The 19,756-nt window shown below is 48.5% G+C and overlaps 1 protein-coding gene across 2 annotated transcripts in view; it reads left to right on the top strand.

Moving 5' to 3' along the window:
- gbe1b (glucan (1,4-alpha-), branching enzyme 1b) overlaps positions 1-19,756 on the top strand; it is a 474,062-nt gene that overhangs the window by 428,227 nt on the left and 26,079 nt on the right. For both annotated transcript variants that reach the window (XM_086007319.1, XM_086007318.1), the window contains exon 15: positions 2,102-2,214. In XM_086007319.1, coding sequence (XP_085863445.1) covers positions 2,102-2,214 — 113 coding nt within the window. The remainder of the gene's footprint in view (positions 1-2,101; positions 2,215-19,756) is intronic.

Genomic DNA, 19,756 nt, shown 5'->3' with positions numbered 1-19,756 from the left:
CAGTTCTCAGACTTGTGACTGGCATGCCTCCAATTAAATCAAATCAAAATCAAATCAACTTTTATTGTCATTGTTAGTGCACAAGTGCAGTACAACGAAATGTAGGCTTGCGGCTCCCGAGAGTGTACATTTAGATTAAGACATTCAACATTCATTTGGCTTGTAATACATTAACATAAACATAACCATAATAAAGTGCATTGGCAGATGTGCAGGCTTTAGAGTTTATTTGTGGAGTTCAGTAGGATGACAGCCCTGGGAAAGAAGCTGTTCCTAAATCTGGTCGTACGGGTGCGAATGCATCTGTAGCATCTCCCAGATGGCAGGAGGGCAAACAGACTGTGGCTGGGGTGGGTAGGGTCTTTGATGATGGACCGTGACCTCCGTAAACAGCGTTTCTGGTATATGTGCTCTATGTTCAGTAGCCGGGTGCCGGTGATGCGTTGGGCAGTTTTGACTACCCGCTGCAGGGCTTTCCGGTCATAGTAGCTACAGCTGCCATACCATACTGTGATACAGTTAACTTATCCCATTAAACAGGTGATTACTTCACAGTGAAAACCTGCCGGCGATGTAAGGATCGGTCTCACTACAAGGGTTCAGTGGCCACTATCTTAGAATTGCTGTACAATACAATTTAAGATTCAAACTGCCCTACTTAACAAACAACCATTAAAGGTTGTTAACGTTGCTAATATTGAAACACTCCAAGTCCACAGCAGACTTATAGGAACAGGGGGAGGCCATTCAGCCCCTGAAGTCTGTTCCACCATTCAATTTAGATCATGGCTGATCTATATTTTAACTCCATCCACTCGCCTTGGTTCCGTAACCCTTACTACCCTTTGCCTAACAAATATCTGTCAGTCTCAGTTTTGAAATTTCCAATTGACCCCCAGCCTCAACAGCTTTTTGAGGGAGAGAGTTCCAGATTTCCACCACCCTTTGTGTGAAGAAGTGCTTCCTGACATCACCCCTGAACGGCCTGGCTCTAATGTTAAGGTTTTGCCCCCTTGTTCTGGACTCCCCACCCCACCCCCCCCAACCAGAGGAAATAGTTTCTCTCTCTCTAACCTATCGAATCCTTTAATCATTTTAAACACCTCGATGAGATCTAAACTCGAGACAATACAAGCCCAGTCTGTGCAACCTGGCCTCGTAATTTAACCCTTTTAGGCCCGGTATCGTTCTGACTTTTGGTACTCTGATTAACCCTTTCTTTACACTCCGTGCAGTAAGTTATAATATTCATGGAGGCAGGGCTGTGCTGAATTGCTTGTTCCGGCCATCAGTGTACAATTTGCAGCCACTGCTGACCTTGGCCCAAATGGCTGTCCTCTGTGTGAATCTAGACAGCGAGGGTCAGTAGGCTATTCGAAGAGGGTGGAGCACCACAGATGAACCCAATTGTGATATTGTCCTTACTCAGAATTCGCATGCACCTTTTCAGCAAAGAATTTGTGAACCTTGGCTGATTCTCCGCACCCCCCTCCCAGTCCAGGGGCTATGAGGGGCTTATACACAGTAAATAACTGGGTAATAGTCATTGATTTCTACACACACTGGGATTTGTTATTATAAGTGATTGAAGAGAGAAGTCTGAGGGGTGATCCGATAGAGGTCTTTAAGATTATGAAGGGGTTCGATAGGGTGGATACAGAGAATGTGTTTCCACTTGTGGGGGAGACCAGAACTAGGGGTCATCAATATAAGATGGTCACTAATAAATCCAATAGGGAATTCAGGAGAAACTTCTTTACCTAGAGAGTGGTGAGAATGTGGAACTCGCTACCACAGGGAGTGGTTGAGGCGAATAGTATAGATGCATTTAAGGGGAAGCTGGATAAACACATGAGGGAGAAAGGAATAGAAGGATATGCTGATAGGGTGAGATGAATTAGGGTGGGAGGAGGCTCGTGTGGAGCAGAAATACTGGTGTGGACCAGTTGGGCCGAATGGCCTGTTTCTATGCTGTAAATACAATCTATATACACACTGGGATTTGTTACTATAAATGATTGAGCTGTGTGCACACGGAAAATTTTGAGAGCACTTATTATAAGTCTGGTTGTTTTTTCCTTAATCAGTTTGTCCGGGTATCATATAGTGCTGGACACTGACGCAGGAGACTATGGTGGTCATGGTCGATTAAACCACAACACGGACTTCTTCACAGATCCCCAACACCAAAACAATCGTCCCAACTCCATCCTGGTAAGTACAGCGAACAGTGTCATCCGGAGGATTTCACTAAAGTGGGCGTGTCAGCGTGCGAAGGTGACTGGCAGCAAAAGACCAGTTGATCGATCAAGCCTGCCCCCACACTCATGATGGCTGGGGCAGCATGACTAGACACTGCCCATGATGGCTGGGGCAGCATGACTAGACACTGCCCATGATGGCTGGGGCAGCATGACTAGACACTGCCCATGATGGCTGGGGCAGCATGTCCAGACACTGCCCCGTGATGGCTGGGGCGGCATGTCCAGACACTGCCCCATGATGGCTGGGGCGGCATGTCCAGACACTGCCCCATGATGGCTGGGGCAGCATGTCTAGACACTGCCCCATGATGGCTGGGGCGGCATGTCCAGACACTGCCCCATGATGGCTGTGGTGGCATGACTAGACACTGCCCCACAATGGCTGGGGCGGCATGACTAGACACTTCCCACTGCAGCCATGTAATCTGCGAGAGACAAAAATAAGAGAAAAAAACCCAGGGCCAATAGTGGGGAAAAATACCCTGGAAACTACCTCTTCTGCTCCCTTGAAACCAGTCCAGGAGATTGCACAGACCATGCGTTCATTATCTGTTAATCCACTTACCTTCTATATGATGTGATCTCTTGCCCAGCCCAGAACCGGTCCAGCTCCCTCTTGAAGGCACACTGTGTCCAAAGTGTATTTGCTTAAAGTATGTTAGATATTTAAAAAGTCACTGTAGCACTTTGGCTGATAGATTTTGTTCTGATTTGAAGAAAGAAGTTGTATTTATGTAGCGTCTTTCACATTCTCAATACACCAACATTGTTTTACAGCGCTCTAAGTCCTGGGGCAGGACACCGCCGCCAGGCTGATAACCCATATGGTGTCTCAAAACGCAGCCATAAATGTATAAAACACTTTGGCCACCTTCCTTTCTCTGAAAGTCACCACTTACTGTTTGTCTTGGTACCTCGGGTAGTTATTGTGAACTATTTTTTGTCTCAGTTGCCAATTTTAAGTCGTACGTGCCGCCCATGGTGTACCGACGGTGTGATGAAACACAGTCTTATTAAATACAAGGGAGTCTGTACTTCTATATACTCACAACTAGGATACCCATCGAGGACTTCAAGCTCCAATCCAGGTGAGTTCTCAGAGCTGAATACCAACGAACTACTGAAAATAGTTCACTTTTATACAGCTGGAGGGACAGTACCTAAACAATGTCAGGTGACTTACTCTGGACCGATTAATTCCGGACCAGTCATGTGATCCTTATGTGTCATATGCTATTTCACTGTAGTTGGCAATGTTGCACCACATTGGTGCAACGACCTCAGGACGTCCCAAAGCACTTTACTTTTTGAAGTGTTGTCACTGTTGCAATGGAGGGAAACGTGGCAGCCAATTTGCGCACAGCAAGGCCTCACAAACAGTAAAGTGATATTGACCAGATAATCTACATAGGATATGCAGCACAGAAACAGGCCATTCGGCCCAACCAGTCCATGCCGGCGTTTATGCTCCACTCGAGCCTCCTCCTGTCTTTCCTCATCTAACTCTATCAGTGTAACCCTCTATTCTCTTCACGCTCATATGTTTATCTAGCCTCCCTTTAAAAGCATCTATACTATTCGCTTCAACCACTCCCTGTGGTAGCAAGTTCCACATTCTCACCACTCTCTGGGTAAAGAAGCTTCCATTTGATTTCTTGGTGACTATCTTGTATTGTTGGCCTGTATTTTTAGTGATGTTGGTTGAGGGATAAGTATTGGCCCCAGGACACCAAGGATAACTCCCCTGCTCCTCTTCAAAATAGTGCCATGGCATTTTTTACATCCACCTGTGAGGGCAGACGGGGCCTCGGTTTAACGTCTCACCTGAAAGACGGCACCTCCGACAGTGCAGCACTCCCTCAGCACTGCACTGGGAGTGTCAGCCTAGATTATGTGCTCCAGTATCTGGAGTGGGACTTGAACCCACGACTTTCTGACTCAGTGTGCTACCCACTGAGCCTCGGCTGACACCAGGATATTAACACTCTAGTCCAGACCCGCGGCTCCAAACTTGGATGTAATTCTTTACACAGACCCTTTGATGAATTCTGCCCTTTTTACTTTAATCGCCCTATACTCTGCATGATCACCTCTTGCTCATCTTGCTTAATCCTAGCAACTTAATATAAAACTATGTTAGCTTCTATCACACAGAATAAATTCATGATAAAGATATTATTACTGACTTCTGTATTGTTAAGCTATCCTGCCCAATGTACCCCTGCAGTTTCTACACTTCCTCCTTTACTATAGCTCTGTATGCTAATTATCCCATGATGCCCTTTACCTATGCCAAGCTGTTAATCTATTATATTATACACTACCCTGCACCTATTTTTGGCGAAACCAGTTGTTAGAATATCGAGAGGACAGTCTGTGGTGTATTATGTTCTCCTACTCTCACCCATAGACAAGTGCCTGGTCCTTGCTCTCTACCTCTCTGCTGCGGGACTGATGAGATCAGTAGTTCTCCATTTAGTGGGTGTCAGATGCAGACAACTTGTTGAAGATTCAACGCACTAGATAAGAACATAAGAAACAGGAGCAGGAGTTGGCCATTCGGCCCCTCGAGCCTGCTCCGCCATTCAATAAGATCATGGCTGATCTTCTACTTCAACTCCACTTTCCTGCACTATCCCCATATCCCTTGATTCCTTTAATATCCAAAAATCTATCGCTCTCTGTCTTGAATATACTCAACGACTGAGCCTCCACAGCCCTCTGGGGTCGAGAATTCCAAAGATTCACCAACCCTCTGAGTGAAGAAATTCCTCCTCATCTCAGTATTAAATGGCCGACCTCTTATTTTGAGACTGTGACCTCTGGTTCTAAACTCTCCAGCCAGGGGAAACATCCTCCCTGCATCTACTCTGTCAACCCCCCTCAGAATTTTATACGTTTGTCCAAACTACAGCCTGTGTGCTGGACGCAGCCCACCGGCCCTGCCTGTCTGGTCCGTGGAGTTCTGTAAACGCACCCTTCCTGTCTGGTCCGTGGAGTTCTGTTAACGCACCCTTCCTGCAGTCCAACCTTGAAATGGAGCCACGAATTGAAACTGCTCAAAGTTTAAAAAAGAAAAAGAGAACTACAAATACTCGGAAATCTGCCGTAAAAAAGGTGCACAGCCAGCATCTGCAAAGAGAGAAGGCAAGTTAATGTTTCAAGTGTGAACCTTCATTAGAACGCAGGCTAGGCACTCTGCTGGAGCTGTGACCCTGTGGCTCACCGATTGAATTCCCACTCTGTCCTGTCTGCCTTTAGCTTCCTACACTGTTCCAATTAGGAACAGTATCTCCTCTGTCCTCTGGGCACTCTGCAGCCCTCTGTTCTGAACACTGACTTCAGTAACTTTCAAACTCTGGCTATATCCGCCATGTTCTCTGCAGCAGTGGTACTGGTGATGTGGGGGGTGGGATGATTAGTGCCTGGGGGAGGGGTAGCAGGTTAACAATGAGGTGGGGGTGGGTGGTGGTGTTGCGACCCTTTGTCAGAACCAAGGACTACCTGGAGCCGGCGCCTGTGGTGTGATCCTTCCCCTAGTCCACTGGGCCTAACTTCCTCCGTGCCCTAGCCCTGAAATCGCATCTTTCTCTAGTTTCTATCCTATCTTCCCTTTGAGCTCATATTATCCATGAGACCCACCTCCTGCTCCCTCGACCCTATTCCCACTAAACTGCTGACCACCCAATTTCCCTTCCTGGCCCCCATCTTACCCGATATTGTTCACCGTTCTCTCTCCTTGGATATTGTCCCCCTCTACCTTAAATCTGCCATCATCACTCCCTCCTCAAAAACAACCCTTGACGACTCCATCATTCCTTGCAAACTACCGCCCCATCTCCAACCTCCCTTTCCTCTCCAAAGTCCTTGAACATGCTGTCGCCTCCCAAATCCGTGTCCATCTTTCCCGCAATTCCACGTTTGAATCCCTTCAACCAGGATTCCACCCCTGTCACAGTACCAAAACAGCTCTTATCAAAGCCATAAATGACATCCTATGTGACTGTGACGGTGGTAAACTATCTCTCCTCATCCTTCTTGACCTGTCTTCAGCTTTTGACACAGTTGACCACTCCATCCTTCTCCAACGCCTCTCCTCCGTCATCCAGCTGGGTGGGGCTGCACTCGCCTGGATCCATTCTTATCTATCTAATCGTGGCCAGAGAATCACTTGCAATAGCTTCAGATCCCGCTCCCACATCGTTACCTCTGGTGTCCCCCAAGGATCTATCCTTGGCCCCTCCTATTTCTCATCTACATGCTGCCCCTTGGCGACATCATCCGAAAACACAGCGTCAGTTTCCACATGTACGCTGACGACACCCAGCTCTACCTCACCACCACTTCTCTCTACCCTGTCTCTAAATTGTCAGACTGCTTGTCCGACATCCAGTTCTGGATGAATAGAAATGTCCTCCAACTTAATATTTGGAAGACCAAAATCATCGTCTTCGGTCCCCGCCACAAACTTCATTCCCGAGCCACCGACTCCATCCCTCTCCCTGGCAACTGTCTGAGGCTGAACCAGGCTGTTCACAACCTTGGTGTAGGATTTTAACCCAATAATGAGATCCGGACCACATATCCGCGTCATCACTAAGACCGTCTATTTCCACTTCAGTAACATCCCCCGTCTCCGCCCCTGCCTCAGCTCATCTGCTGCTGAAACCCCCCTCCCTGCCTTTGTTACCTCCAGACTCGACTATTCCAACGCTCTCCTGGCCGGCCTCCCATCTTCCACCCGCCGTAAAGTTGAGTTCATCCAAAACCCGTGTCCTAACTCACACCAAATCCCATTCACCCATCACCCCTGTGCTCGCTGATCTACATTGGCTCCCAGTCCAGCAACAATTTTAAAATTCTCATCCTTGTGTTCAAATCCCTACATGGCCTTTCCCCTCCCTACCTCTGTAACCTCCTCCAGCCCTACAACCCTCAGAGATCTCTGTTCTCCTCTAATTCTGGCCTCTTGAGCATCCCCGATTTTAATCGCTCCACCGTTGGCGGCCGTGCCTTCAGCTGCCTGGGCCCTAAGCTCTGGAATTCCCTCCCTGAACCTCTCCGCATCTCTACCTCACTTTTTTTTTAAGACGCTCCTTAAAACCTACCTCTTTGACCAAGCTCCCTCCGCGACACCCTGGTCCACTCCTTTATCACCCCTTCCCCTTCGCCCGGCACCTTCCCGTGCAAGCACAGGAGATGCCCTTTTAACTCCTCCCTTCCCACTGTCCAGAGCCCCAAACACCCCTTCCAGGTGAAACAGCGATTTACTTGTACTTCTTGCAATTTAGTATACTGTATTCGCTGCTCACGATGCGGTCTCCTCTACATTGGGGAGACCAACCGCAGATTGGGTGACTGCTTTGCGGAACACCTCCATTCAGTCCATAAGGGGGACCCTGAGCTTCCGGTTGCCTGTCACTTTAATTCTCCGCTCCACTCCCACTCAGACCTCACTGCCCTCGGCCTCTTGCACTGTTCCAATGAAGCTCAAGGAACAGCAGCTCATCTTTCGATTAGGTACATTACAGCCTTCGGGACTCCACATTGAGTTCAACAATTTCAGACCTCTTCCCCCATCTTTTTTTTCCATTTTTTTTCTCTCTCTCTCATGGTAGCTGTCTTTCATTCTGCCATCGCCATTTACACTTCATCTAGAGCCATCTTTTGTTTCTTAACTTGTCCCATTACCATCTCCTTTTGCCTTGCACCGCCATCCCTTTTGTCTCTTAATCTCTCTCCCCTCCCCCCTTTCCCAGCCCCCACACTTGCTTAAAAACCTGTTCCATCTCCAGCTTTTTCCAGTTCTGACGAAAGGTCATTGACCTGAAACGTTAACTCTGTTTCTCTCTCCACAGATGCTGCCTGACCTGCTGAGTATTTCCAGCATTTTCTGTTTTTTTATCTATTATCTCCTTATGTGGCTCGGTGTCAAATTTTGTCTGATAATCGACCCTGTGAAGCGCCCTGGGACGTTTTACTATGTTAAAGGCGCTATATAAATACAAGTTGTTGTTTTTGCTGTGTTTCGGACTGATAGACCCACACTGTTTGGTCTGCATTTTCTGTTTCATTTCAGATCTGATGTATCTGCACTTTTTCTCTCATTTTTTGCTGTGGCTTTGAGTGTAGGAGATTAAAGGGGGAGTTAATCGAGGTGTTTAAGATGATTAAAGGAGTTGATCGGGTAGATTGAGAGAAACTATTTCCTCTGGTGGGGGGAGTCCAGAACAAGGGGGCAAAACCTTAAAATTAGAGCCAGGCCGTTCAGGGGTGATGTCAGGAAGCACTTCTTCACACAAAGGGTGGTGGAAATCTGGAACTCTCTCCCCCACCCACCCCCCCCCCGAAAGGCTGTTGAGGCTGGGGGTTAATTGAAAATTTCAAAACTGAGACAGATAGATTTTTCTATATCGAGTTCAACAATTTCAGATCATAACCTCGGCCCCTATTACACATTTTTTCTTGTAATTTTTCCACTCCTTTCCCCCCCCCCTTTCCTTTTGTTTCTCTCTCACACCTGGCAGCTATCTCTTGCCCTGCCAGTACACTTCACACCTAATCTCAGCCTATTACCATCTCGTCTAGCTCTTTTGTTTCTTTCACTTCTTTTGTCCGATCGCAGCCCTGCCTTCGATCTAATTTCTTTTCTTTCCAGTTTTGAAGAAGGGTTCGACCCGAAACGTCAACTCAAATTTCTCTCCACGGATGTTGCCTGACCTGCTGAGTTTTTCCAGCATTTTCTGTTGTTATTACAGATAGATTTTTGTTGGGCAAAGGGTATTAAAGTATACGGAATCAAGACCGGCCGATGGAGTTGAGATACAGATCAGCTGTGATCTGATTGAATGGCGGAACAGGCTCGAGCGACTGAATGGCCTCCCCCTGTTCCTATGTGTGCATGTGCAACTCTCTTGTATCTTTTCACCCTCTCAAGTACTTGCATCTTTTTGCATCTTTCCATCACCTCGTTGAGGGAAAAGAAAGGCTCTAGTGAAGGGGAACATGTCTGATCTACTTACAGATGCTCACGGACCTGCTGTGTATTACCTTGTCTGAATAACAGCTGTCGGAGTCTTCCTTTAATTTGTTGTTACGTACCTGTAATTTTTTACCAGTGGCCCGGGGAGTGGGAGCTGGGGGGAGTGCGGATTCGGGGGGAGTTGGGGACACGACTCCGTGATAAACTGCGGTCTCCGTGTGATACACCACACAACTGTGCCAACTTGGCTAACGGAATGCGCACCGCGTTCCATTTTCAGTTACAGCGCGCCGTTGTAATCCGCGGTAGCCATTGGTGACTGAATACTGCCACATCCATCACTCCCGACAGCCTGATGGAAGGAAGCTTGGCAGATTTACTGCTCTGGAACTCTTCCTACCTTCTCTCTCTCGCTCCTCCAGCCTCTGTCCCATTTTTGTAGAAATCGATGTGGACAAGTTGTTTTCTGTTCCCGTGGGACTGCTTAAAACGGCTGCAGCATAGGTTTTTTTCCAGTTCAGAATGAGCTACGGCGCCTGGCTGTCCGTGCTGGCCATGAACAGCGCAGATAGCTGCATAAATCCTGCAGAGAGGATTCACACACTGACTGCTGAGGGTTTGTTGTCCTATTCCACTGATTGATGGAGCCCTCCTTTACTTACATATCATGTCGTCCTGGGCTTTATGAACTTTTAAAATGCAAATGACGGGTTCAAGGTGAGAGGGTGGGCCATTATTAAGCTTCCCTTCACGAGTATTAATCTTGGGAAAGGTAATGCGACAGGTTCTCACTGACACTCTGTGCTGGCGTTGTCTCCTAGTCCTTTTCGAAGGCCTGACGAGGTGGTGGTCTTGCCACACGCAGTGAAGGTTAAGATGACCGTGCACCTTGGCACAGTGGTGTTACAATCTGTCTCACCCAGGGCGAGCAGTTTGGTGCAGCATGGTGTCCCGCCTATTTCTACCCACACCGCATAGAGTGTGATCTAGTAACAAGGGAAGGGAAAAGGTGGAGGCCATTTGGCTCCTCACACCTGTTCTGCCATCCAATTAGACCATGGCTGATCTGTATCTTAACTCCGTCTACCCGCCTTGGTTCTGTAACCCTTAATACCCTGACCCAACAAAAATCTATCAATCTCAGTTTTGAAATTTTCAATTGACCCCCAGCCTCAACAGCTTTTTGGGGGAGAGTTCCAGATTTCCACCACCCTTTGTGTGAAGAAGTGTTTCCTGACATCACCCCTGAACGGCCTGGCTCTAATTTTAAGGTTCTGTCCCCTTGTTCTGAACTCCCCCCACCAGAGGAAATAGTTTCTCTCTCTCTACCCTATCAACTCCTTTAATCATCTTAAACACCTCGATTAGATCCCCCCTGAATCAACAACCAACAACAACTTGTACTTATATAGCGCCTATAACGTAGTAAAATGTCCCAAGGCGTTTCACAGGAGTGATTATCAAACAAAAATTTGGCACCGCGCCACATGAGAAATTAGGGCAGGTGGTTAAAGAGGTAGGTTTTAAGGAGCGTCTTAAAGGAGGAGAGAGAGGTAGCGAGGCGGAGAGGTTTAGGGAGGGAATTCCAGAGTTTAGGGCCAAGGCAACAGAAGGCACGGCCGCCAAAGGTTGAGCGATTATAATCAGTGATGCTCAAGAGGGCAGAATTAGAGGAGCGCAGATATCTCGGGGGGGTTGTGGGGCTGAAGGAGATTACAGAGATGGGGAGGGGCGAGGCCATGGAGGGATTTGAAAACAAGGATGAGAATTTTGAAATCAAGGTGCTGCTTAACCGGGAGCCAATGTAGGTCAGCGAGCACAGGGATGATGGGCGAACGGGATTTGGTGCGAGTTAGGACACGGGCAGCCGAATTTTGAATAACCTCGAGTTTACTTAGGGTGGAATGTGGGAGGCCAGCCAGGAGTGCGTTGGAATAGTCAAGTCTGGAGGTAACAAAGGCATGGATGAGGGTTTCAGCAGCGGATGAGCTGAGGCAAGGGTGGAGACGGGCGATGTTACGGAGGTGGAAGTAGGCGGTCTCAGTTATGCCACAGATATACGACACCAAGGTTGTGAACAGTGTGGTTCAGCCTCAGACAGATGTTAGGGAGAGGGATGGAGTCAGTGGCTAGGGAACGGAGTTTGTGGCAGGGACTGAAAACAATGGCTTCAGTCTTCCCAATATTTAATCATCTACGCTAATAATAGAGGGTGGGTAAAGTGTTTTCTTGCAGTGGCTTAGTAATTTCCCTGTGATCTTTTAAGGCTTCCATCTTCGATCCATTACAAAGATTTAAATCCTGCATTAGTTCCTCCCCTCCCTCCCCACCCCACCCCACCCAAACAAAAGCCCCTCCCCTTTACAGAGACACGAGGGGCTGATTTTCCATTTCCGAGGAGTGTGTGGCGATCCATTAAACCGGATTTCCCTCCGTGCTGTCATGTGCTATTTTGGGGGTTGGAGATCCTGAACATTAGAAACTCCGCTTCATTTAAATATTAAATGTGGATGGGGCCATCCTGCCAGCATTGGTGACGAGAACTGGGCGTCCAGGGCCAGTCGTTAACCCTAAATATATGTAAGGTCGTCAAGGCCTTGGCGAGGGTGCAGAGGAGATTTACTAGAACGGTTCCAGGGATGAGGGACTTCAGTTACGTGGAGAGACTGGAGAAGCTGGGGTTGTTCTCCTCAGAGCAGATAAAGTTAAATGGAATGGGTAGGGGAATATTGTTTCCAGTGATGGGAGAATCGGTAACCAGAAGGCACAGATTTAAAATAACTGGCAAAAAGCCCTGGGGTGGAGATGAGGAGAAATGTTTTTCACAGCGAGTTGTTGTGATCTGGAATGCGCTGCCTGAAAGGGCGGTGGAAGCAGATTCAATAGTAACTTTCAAAAGGGAATTGGATATATCTGTAAAAAGGATAAATTTGCAGGGCTATGAGGTAAAAGCAGGGGGAGGGGGACTAATTGGATTGCTCTACCAAAGAGGCAGCACAGGCACGATGGGCCGAATGGCCTCGTTCTGTGCTGCAACATTCTATGTTAAGGAAAGTAGCTCCGTTGTTTCGGAATTATTTTTTCTCTTGTAATCTCTGCTCCCACTTGTGGCAATTGTTCTAATTAATCTTCAGTTCCCAGCGCCATTTCTGGCAGTAGTGGGTTTCCTAATGGGAATGCACCATTCCGAGGTATTTCGAAGAGGAGGAGCACAACCAATGAAGGGATGCCAGGTAGTACGGGCTGCACGAGAGCTTCTCGGCACCCATCTGCCCACACCCACAAGCAGAGGTGGAAGCTCCTCACCCTGGTGCATGCAAAGGAAAGTGGGACTCCGCTAAGATATAGGAATCTCTGACTGACTGACACGTTGGATATTTCCTCAGAAGGGCCTCAGTCACTTCAGTGACATTGCATGTTGGAAGGTATGCCAAGCAAGTCAACAACTAGCACGGCCGCCAAGATACCATCAACTGTCCCTACAGGCCCAGGCACACTTCGCTGGTCACCACCATGGGAGATTGTCTTCTCAGATCATCGGAGAGTCAGTTGTCAAATTAAAGAAAGAACTTGCATTTCTATAGCGCCTTTCATGACCTCAGGACGTCCCAAAGCGCTTTACAGCCAATGAAGCACATTTTGAACAGTGGTCACTGTTAATGTAAGAAACGCGGCAGCTAATTTGCGCACAGCAAGCTCCCACAATCAGCAATGTGCTAATGGCCAGATCATCTGTTTTAGTGATGTTGGTTGAGGGATAAATATTGGCCCCAGGACACCGGGGAGAACTCCCCTGCTCTTCCAATAGTGGCCGTGGGATCTTTTACATCCACCTGAGAGGCCAGACAGGGCCTGGGTTTTAACGTCTCATCCAAAAGACGGCACCTCCAACAGTGCAGCACTCCCTCAGTACTGCACCGGAGGGTCAGCCTGGATTATGGGCTCGAGTCTTTGGCCAATATTTATTCCTCAACCAACATCACGGACCTTCTGGTCATTTATCACATTGCTGTTTGTGGGAGCTTGCTGTGCGCACATTGGCTGCCGCGTTTCCTACATTACACTTCAAAAGTACTTCATTGGCTGTAAAGCGCTTCGAGACGCCCCGAGGTGGTGTAAGGCGCTATAGAAATGCAAGTTCTTTCTTTTTCTATTAACACCAGGAAACAGAGTAGATGGTCACGGTGGTTGCACTGTAATTTCCAGCCTGGCTGACATCTTGCTGAGGTGTGTCACAGTGCTTTAACAAGGTTTTTAATAGATTTTTGTTTTGTTTCACATTGGGGAAAATAAAGGATTTGTTTAATCAGGACAGTGGGGTGCCTGTCTGTAGCCCGCACCTAATAAACTTTTCCAGGATACGATTAAATATAGCCGTAGAACTTTTAGTACTCCAGTCCCAGCTTCCAGTTACATTTTATGGGTGGTTATGAAAGTACTTTGAACTTTAATCTCCTGGGCTGTTCGAGGACAACTGGTAATTATAACTATCAGCTGCTGACTGCATACGGTTACACATTCCCTGTAATAGTGTGTGACCTTTGTGGTTCAGCAATAATAGTTTGGTGCAGGATCCATACATTATAACACAGAGAGAAAAACATGGAGAATTGTAGCTATGAGGAAAGATTGGATAGGCTGGGGTTGTTTTCCTTGGAACAGGGGAGGCTGAGGGGAGACCTAATTGAGGTGTATAAAATTACGAGGAGCCGAGATAGAGTGGATAGGAAGGACCTATTTCCCTTAGCAGAGAGGTCAATAACCAGGGGACATAGATTTAAAGTAATTGGTAGAAGGATTAGAGGGGATTTGAGGGGAACTTTCTTCACCCAGAGGGTGGTGGGGGTCTGGAACTCACTGCCTGAAAGGGTGGTAGAGGCAGAAACCCTCATCACATTTCAAAAGTACTTGGATATGCACTTGAAGTGCCGTAACCTACAGGGCTACGGACCAAGAGCTGGAAAGTGGGATTAGGCTGGAGAGCTCTTTGTCGGCCGGCACGGACATGATGGTCCGAATGGCCTCCTTCTGTGCCGTAAATTTCTATGATACTGTGTGTAGGAATCGGTAGGGAAAAAAGTCACCTTTTTTCTTATTCTATTAGAAAACATTTACAGAGCTATGGGGAAAGAGCAGTGGGATTGGGTTTAATTGGATAGCTCTACCAAAGAGCCCGCACAAGCAAAATGGGCTGAATAGCTGCCTTCTGTGCTGCATCAGTCTATGATTGTGTATGATATACATTTTTTAAAACGTTCCCTCCTCCCCTGAAGGCGCTGAGTCTCATTGAGAAGAAGAATGGGCCGGCACAGGCACGATGGGCCGAATGGCCTCCTTCGGCACCAGTACGATTCTCGGCCATTTTTCTCATTTGCTGTGTGTGAATTGGCTGGTGCGTGTTTGCTTTAGAACAACAAGCAATTGAACTTCCAAGATAATTGATCGGCTGTTAAGTGCTGCGGGTGTGAAGGCAGCATCTAAATGCAAATTCTTGCTGCTTTTCATTGTTAATGGCAGTAATTTATTTTCACACAACCTGAGCACAATGCTAAGAAGTGCCATGTAACTGCCGTTCTGATCTTGTTTCTACATATTCGGGGGCCAGACAGAAATCAGCCAAAGACAATTGAGAGCTGGGTAGCTATCGGCTTGGCCCAGCTGGTAGCACACTCTTGCCTCTGAGTCAGAAGGTTGCGGTTTTCCAGGACTGATCTAGGCCATCTAGGCTGGATCAACACTCGGAGCCATCAGCGGACCCTGAGTGTGTGTTTATTACAGGATCCATGTTGAGTTTGGGCTACACTGTGTGGAGATTGCAGCCTCATGGCGGCTGAGCTGTCCCGATAAAAGACTCCTTCTGTTCTATTGTCGCATTGACTTTTTTCTCCCTATAAGGTTTGTGTCTGTTTTCACAGTGGAAAAAGCTGGGCGTCTGTGATATGGATGAAGCAGAAATTACTAACGGTTTTGGCAGATTCTTTATAAACCTCATTGTCAAACTGCCCAATATGTTTGCGCTGTGGTGAGACAACTGGCACACACCAGTGTTTGACTGTGGTCCATAGTTTTCCTTTTATTCGCAGGTATTGTTCTGTGCTCATTAAATAGGTACAGATGGATCGACTACAGCGCGCAGTATTTCTTCGCCCGTGCCCCCAACCCCACCCTTCGCACCAATCTTGCATTTTGAGAATGGTTTGCATTTATAGAGTGTCCTATCTCTGTAACCTCCTCCAGCCCTACAACTCTCCGAGATCTCTGCGCTCCTCCAATTCCAGCCTCTTGAACATCCCTGATTTTAATCGCTCCGCCATTGGCGGCCGTGCCTTCTGTTGCCTGGGCCCTAAGCTCTGGAATACCCTGCCTAAACCCCTCTCTTCTCCTTTACGACACTCCTTAAAACCTACCTCTTTGACCAAGCTTTGGTCACCTGTCCTAATATCTCCTTATGTGGCTCCATACCCAATTTTGTTTGATAATCGCTCCGGTGAAACACCTTGGGACTTTTTACGACATTGAAGGTGCTGTATAAATACATGATTTTATTGTTGTGATCCGATGGATGGCACCTTTGACAATGCAGCACTCCCTCAGCTACAGCAACAGCCTGCACTTACAGCGCCTTTAATGTCAAGAAACATCCTCAGGCACTCCACAATAGGCATAAGGAAATCATACGCCAAGGCAGAAAGGGAGAGACCAGGAGAGGGTGACTGATAGCTTGGTCGAAGAAATGGGTCTTGAGGTTTTTGAGAGATGGTGGAGAGGTTTGCCTTCCATACAGTTCTGGCCTCTTGCACATCCCCGATTTTCAATGCTGCACCATTGGCGGCCGTGCCTTCAGCTGCCTGGGCCCTAAGCTCTGGAATTCCCTCCGTAAACCTCTCCACCTCTCTCCTCCTTTAAGACGCTCCTTAAAACCTGCCTCTTTGACCAAGCTTTGTCCAAATATCTCCTTATGTGGCTCAGTGTCAAATTTTTGTCTGATAATCGCTCCTGTGAAGCACCTTGGGACGTTTTACTATGTTGAAGTTACTATATAAATGCAAGTTGTTGCTGTATTGGAATAACTGCGCTCGGGATTCCGGTGTTGGGCTTTGAACACCGTTTGCCCCCCCCGAGGTGAGAATCCGATCACCTGCACCACGCTCCCGCCCGAGATGAGAGCACCTGTTGTCTCCTGAAATCTTCTCCCCCTTTTTATTTGGTGCATTTTTTAAAGTAGACACAAAATCCTGAAGCCCGTTTTGTGGGAGAAACCAACTTACAAAGTGGCACTGCAGACCGTGTTTGTAGATACTGAAGCCCGGGTGTCTGTGGGTTAGTGTAATGCTTTAGTCAGCAGGTTGGGCAGCATCAAGGAGAGAAATTGGTTACAGATCCTCCATCCGTGCTGTGTATGTATTTGTTTCTTTGCTGTGCTATAATATTCTGTGTTCTAAGTTAGACATCCAGAAATTGAGAGTCGCCAGACTGCAGATGTGAAATATAATGCCGACATCTAGCGGTGGCTCATTTCAGTTGCTGTGATTCCTTGCTGTAAGCCCAGCTCTTGCACTCGCCAGCTTTTCCAGCTCCTTGCTGTCAGACTGTTTTGTAACCTTTTATCCTCGGGGGAGGTTGCAGTTTACATTCAGGCTGCCTGACCCACAACACAAGTTACAGCGAGCTGTACACTTTCATTGTCTTTTGTTGAACAAGCATTCAGCTCACTTTGTGTGTGTGTACGTGTGTGTGTATTTGTGTATTAGTGTGTGTGTGTGTGTGTGTGTGTGTGTGTGTGCGTATTGGTGTGTGTGTGCGTATTGGTGTGTGTGTGCGTATTGGTGTGTGTGTGCGTATTGGTGTGTGTGTGCGTATTGGTGTGTGTGTGCGCGTATTGGTGTGTGTGTGCGTATTAGTGCGTGTGTGCGTATTAGTGTGTGTATTAGTGTGTGTGTGTATTAGTGTGTGTGTGTATTAGTGTGTGTGTGTGTATTAGTGTGTGTGTGTGTGTGTATTGTGTGTGTATTAGTGTGTGTGTATTAGTGTGTGTGAGTATTAGTGTGTGTGTGTATTAGTGTGTGTGCATTAGTGTGTGTGTGTGCATTAGTGTGTGTGCGTGTGTTAGTGTGTGCGCGTGTTAGTGTGTGCGCGTGTTAGTGTGTGCGCGTGTTAGTGTGTGCGCGTGTTAGTGTGTGCGCGTGTTAGTGTGTGCGCGTGTTAGTGTGTGCGCGTGTTAGTGTGTGCGCGTGTTAGTGTGTGCGCGTGTTAGTGTGTGCGCGTGTTAGTGTGTGCGTGTGTATTAGTGTGTGTGCGTGTGTATTAGTGTGTGTGCGTGTGTATTAGTGTGTGCGCGTGTGTATTAGTGTGTGCGCGTGTGTATTAGTGTGTGCGCGTGTGAATTAGTGTGTGCACGTGTGTATTTGTGTATTAGTGTGTGTGTGTGTGTGTGTGTGTGTGTGTGTTGGATTGAACAACCTATTTATTGTCAATGGGGTTGCTCTTTGCACCTTCTGTTTCCGTGTGCTGCTCTGCCACTTTTCACAAGGCATTACGGATGAGGAAGGTTATTCATCTTGTGTTTGTTCATCCGTTCAAAGAGATCCTACTGTGTCCCCCTCGGAGCATCCAATTTTATCTTAAATTATTCCAGGGTTTTGCCTCCATACTATCTGGGAGTTTATCTCAAAAAAATGCTCATTCATTGTGTGAGAGAATTTCCTGACACTAGTCCTGAAATTGCCTTTTCCTAGTTAGACGCTGCGTCCCCCTAGTTCTACTCCCACAGATTAATTTATGGTAATATTTTGGGTTGTTCTTCTTCTTAGGCAGCCCCTCGGAACCGAGGATGACTTGCTTCCACATTAAAAATGAGTTCTCAGGTGACTGATGAGTCCAATGCGGGACCTACAGTCTCTGTCACAGGTGGGGCAGACGGTGGTTGAAGGGGCGGGTGGGTGGGGTGCTTGGGTTGACGTGCGCTCCTTGCGCTGCCTGCGCTTGGCTTCCGCTTGCTCCCGGCGAAGAGACTCGAAGTGTTCGGCGCATTCCTGGATGCTTCTCCTCCACTTTGTGCAGTCTTGGGCCAGGGATTCCCAGGTGTTGGTGGGGATGTTGCACTTTTTCAAGGAGGCTTTGAGGGTGTCCTTGAAGCGTTTCCTCTGCCCACCTGGGGCTCTCTTGCCGTGCCGGAGCTCCGAGTAGAGCGCTTGTTTTGGGAGTCTCGTATCGGGCATGCGAACAATGTGACCCGTCCATTGGAGTTGATTGAGCGTGGTCAAAGCTTCAATGCTGGGGATGTTGGCCTGAGCAAGAACACTGACGGTGCGCCTATCCTGCCAATGGATTTGCAGGATCTTGCGGAGGGTAGCGTTGGTGGTACCTCTCCAGTGCTTTGAGGTGCCTGCTGTACACGGTCCATGTCTCTGAGGCATACAGCAGGGCGGGTATCGCTGCTGCTCTGTAGACCATGAGCTTAGTGCCGAGTTTGAGGTCCTGGTCTTCAAACACTCTCTTCCTCAGGCGACCGAAGGCTGCACTGGCACACTGAAGGCGGTGTTGGACTTCGTCATCGACGTCTGCCCTTGTTGACAGTCGGCTCCCGAGGTATGGAAAGTGGTCCACGTTGTCCAAGGCCTCGTCATGGATTTTGATAATCGGGGGGCAGTACTGTGTGGCGGGGGCAGGTTGGTAGAGGACCTTTGTCTTACGGATGTTTAGTGTAAGGTCCATGCTCTCGTATGCTTCGGTGAAGGTGTTGACGATGGTTTGGAGTTCGACCTCCGAGTGTACGCAGACGCAAGCGTCATCTGCATACTGTAATTCGACGACAGAGGATGGGACGACCTTGGAGCTGGACTGGAGGCGACGGAGGTTGAACAGTTTCCCGTTTGTTCTGTAAATTAGTTCCACTCCAGTGGGGAGCTTACTGAGGGTTACCTTTCTCTCCACCCTTAACAATCTTATACACCTCTCTAAGGTGATCTCTCAGACATCTCTAAATTTCTCCAGTATTCAACAACGACTTGAATACTGGAGAATATCATGCCTTTAACGTAGTAAAACGTCCCAAGGTACTTCACAGCAACGATTATCAAATAAAATGTGACACCGAGCCACACAAGGAAAGGGGGCGGGGGGGGGCGGGGGTGCGAGGGGGCGGGGGTGGGAAGGGGGCGGGGGTGGGAAGGGGGTGCGAGGGGGCGGGGGTGGGAAGGGGGTGCGAGGGGGCGGGGGTGCGAGGGGGCGGGGGTGGGAAGGGGGTGCGAGGGGGCGGGGGTGGGAAGGGGGTGCGAGGGGGCGGGGGTGGGAAGGGGGCGGGGGTGGGAAGGGGGTGCGAGGGGGCGGGGGTGGGAAGGGGGCGGGGGTGGGAAGGGGGCGGGGGTGGGAAGGGGGTGCGAGGGGGCGGGGGTGCGAGGGGGCGGGGGTGGGAAGGAGGCGGGGGTGGGAAGAGGGGGCGGGGGTGCGAGGGGGCGGGGGTGGGAAGGGGGCGGGGGTGGGAAGGGGGTGGGGTGTAATCGGGCAGCCG

Source organism: Somniosus microcephalus, chromosome 14 (assembly GCF_052327205.1).
Source record: "Somniosus microcephalus isolate GS21.2 chromosome 14, FLI_Smic_1.0, whole genome shotgun sequence".
Classification (NCBI taxonomy): Eukaryota; Metazoa; Chordata; class Chondrichthyes; order Squaliformes; family Somniosidae; genus Somniosus; species Somniosus microcephalus.
This window is presented reverse-complemented; position numbering and strand designations above follow the sequence as displayed.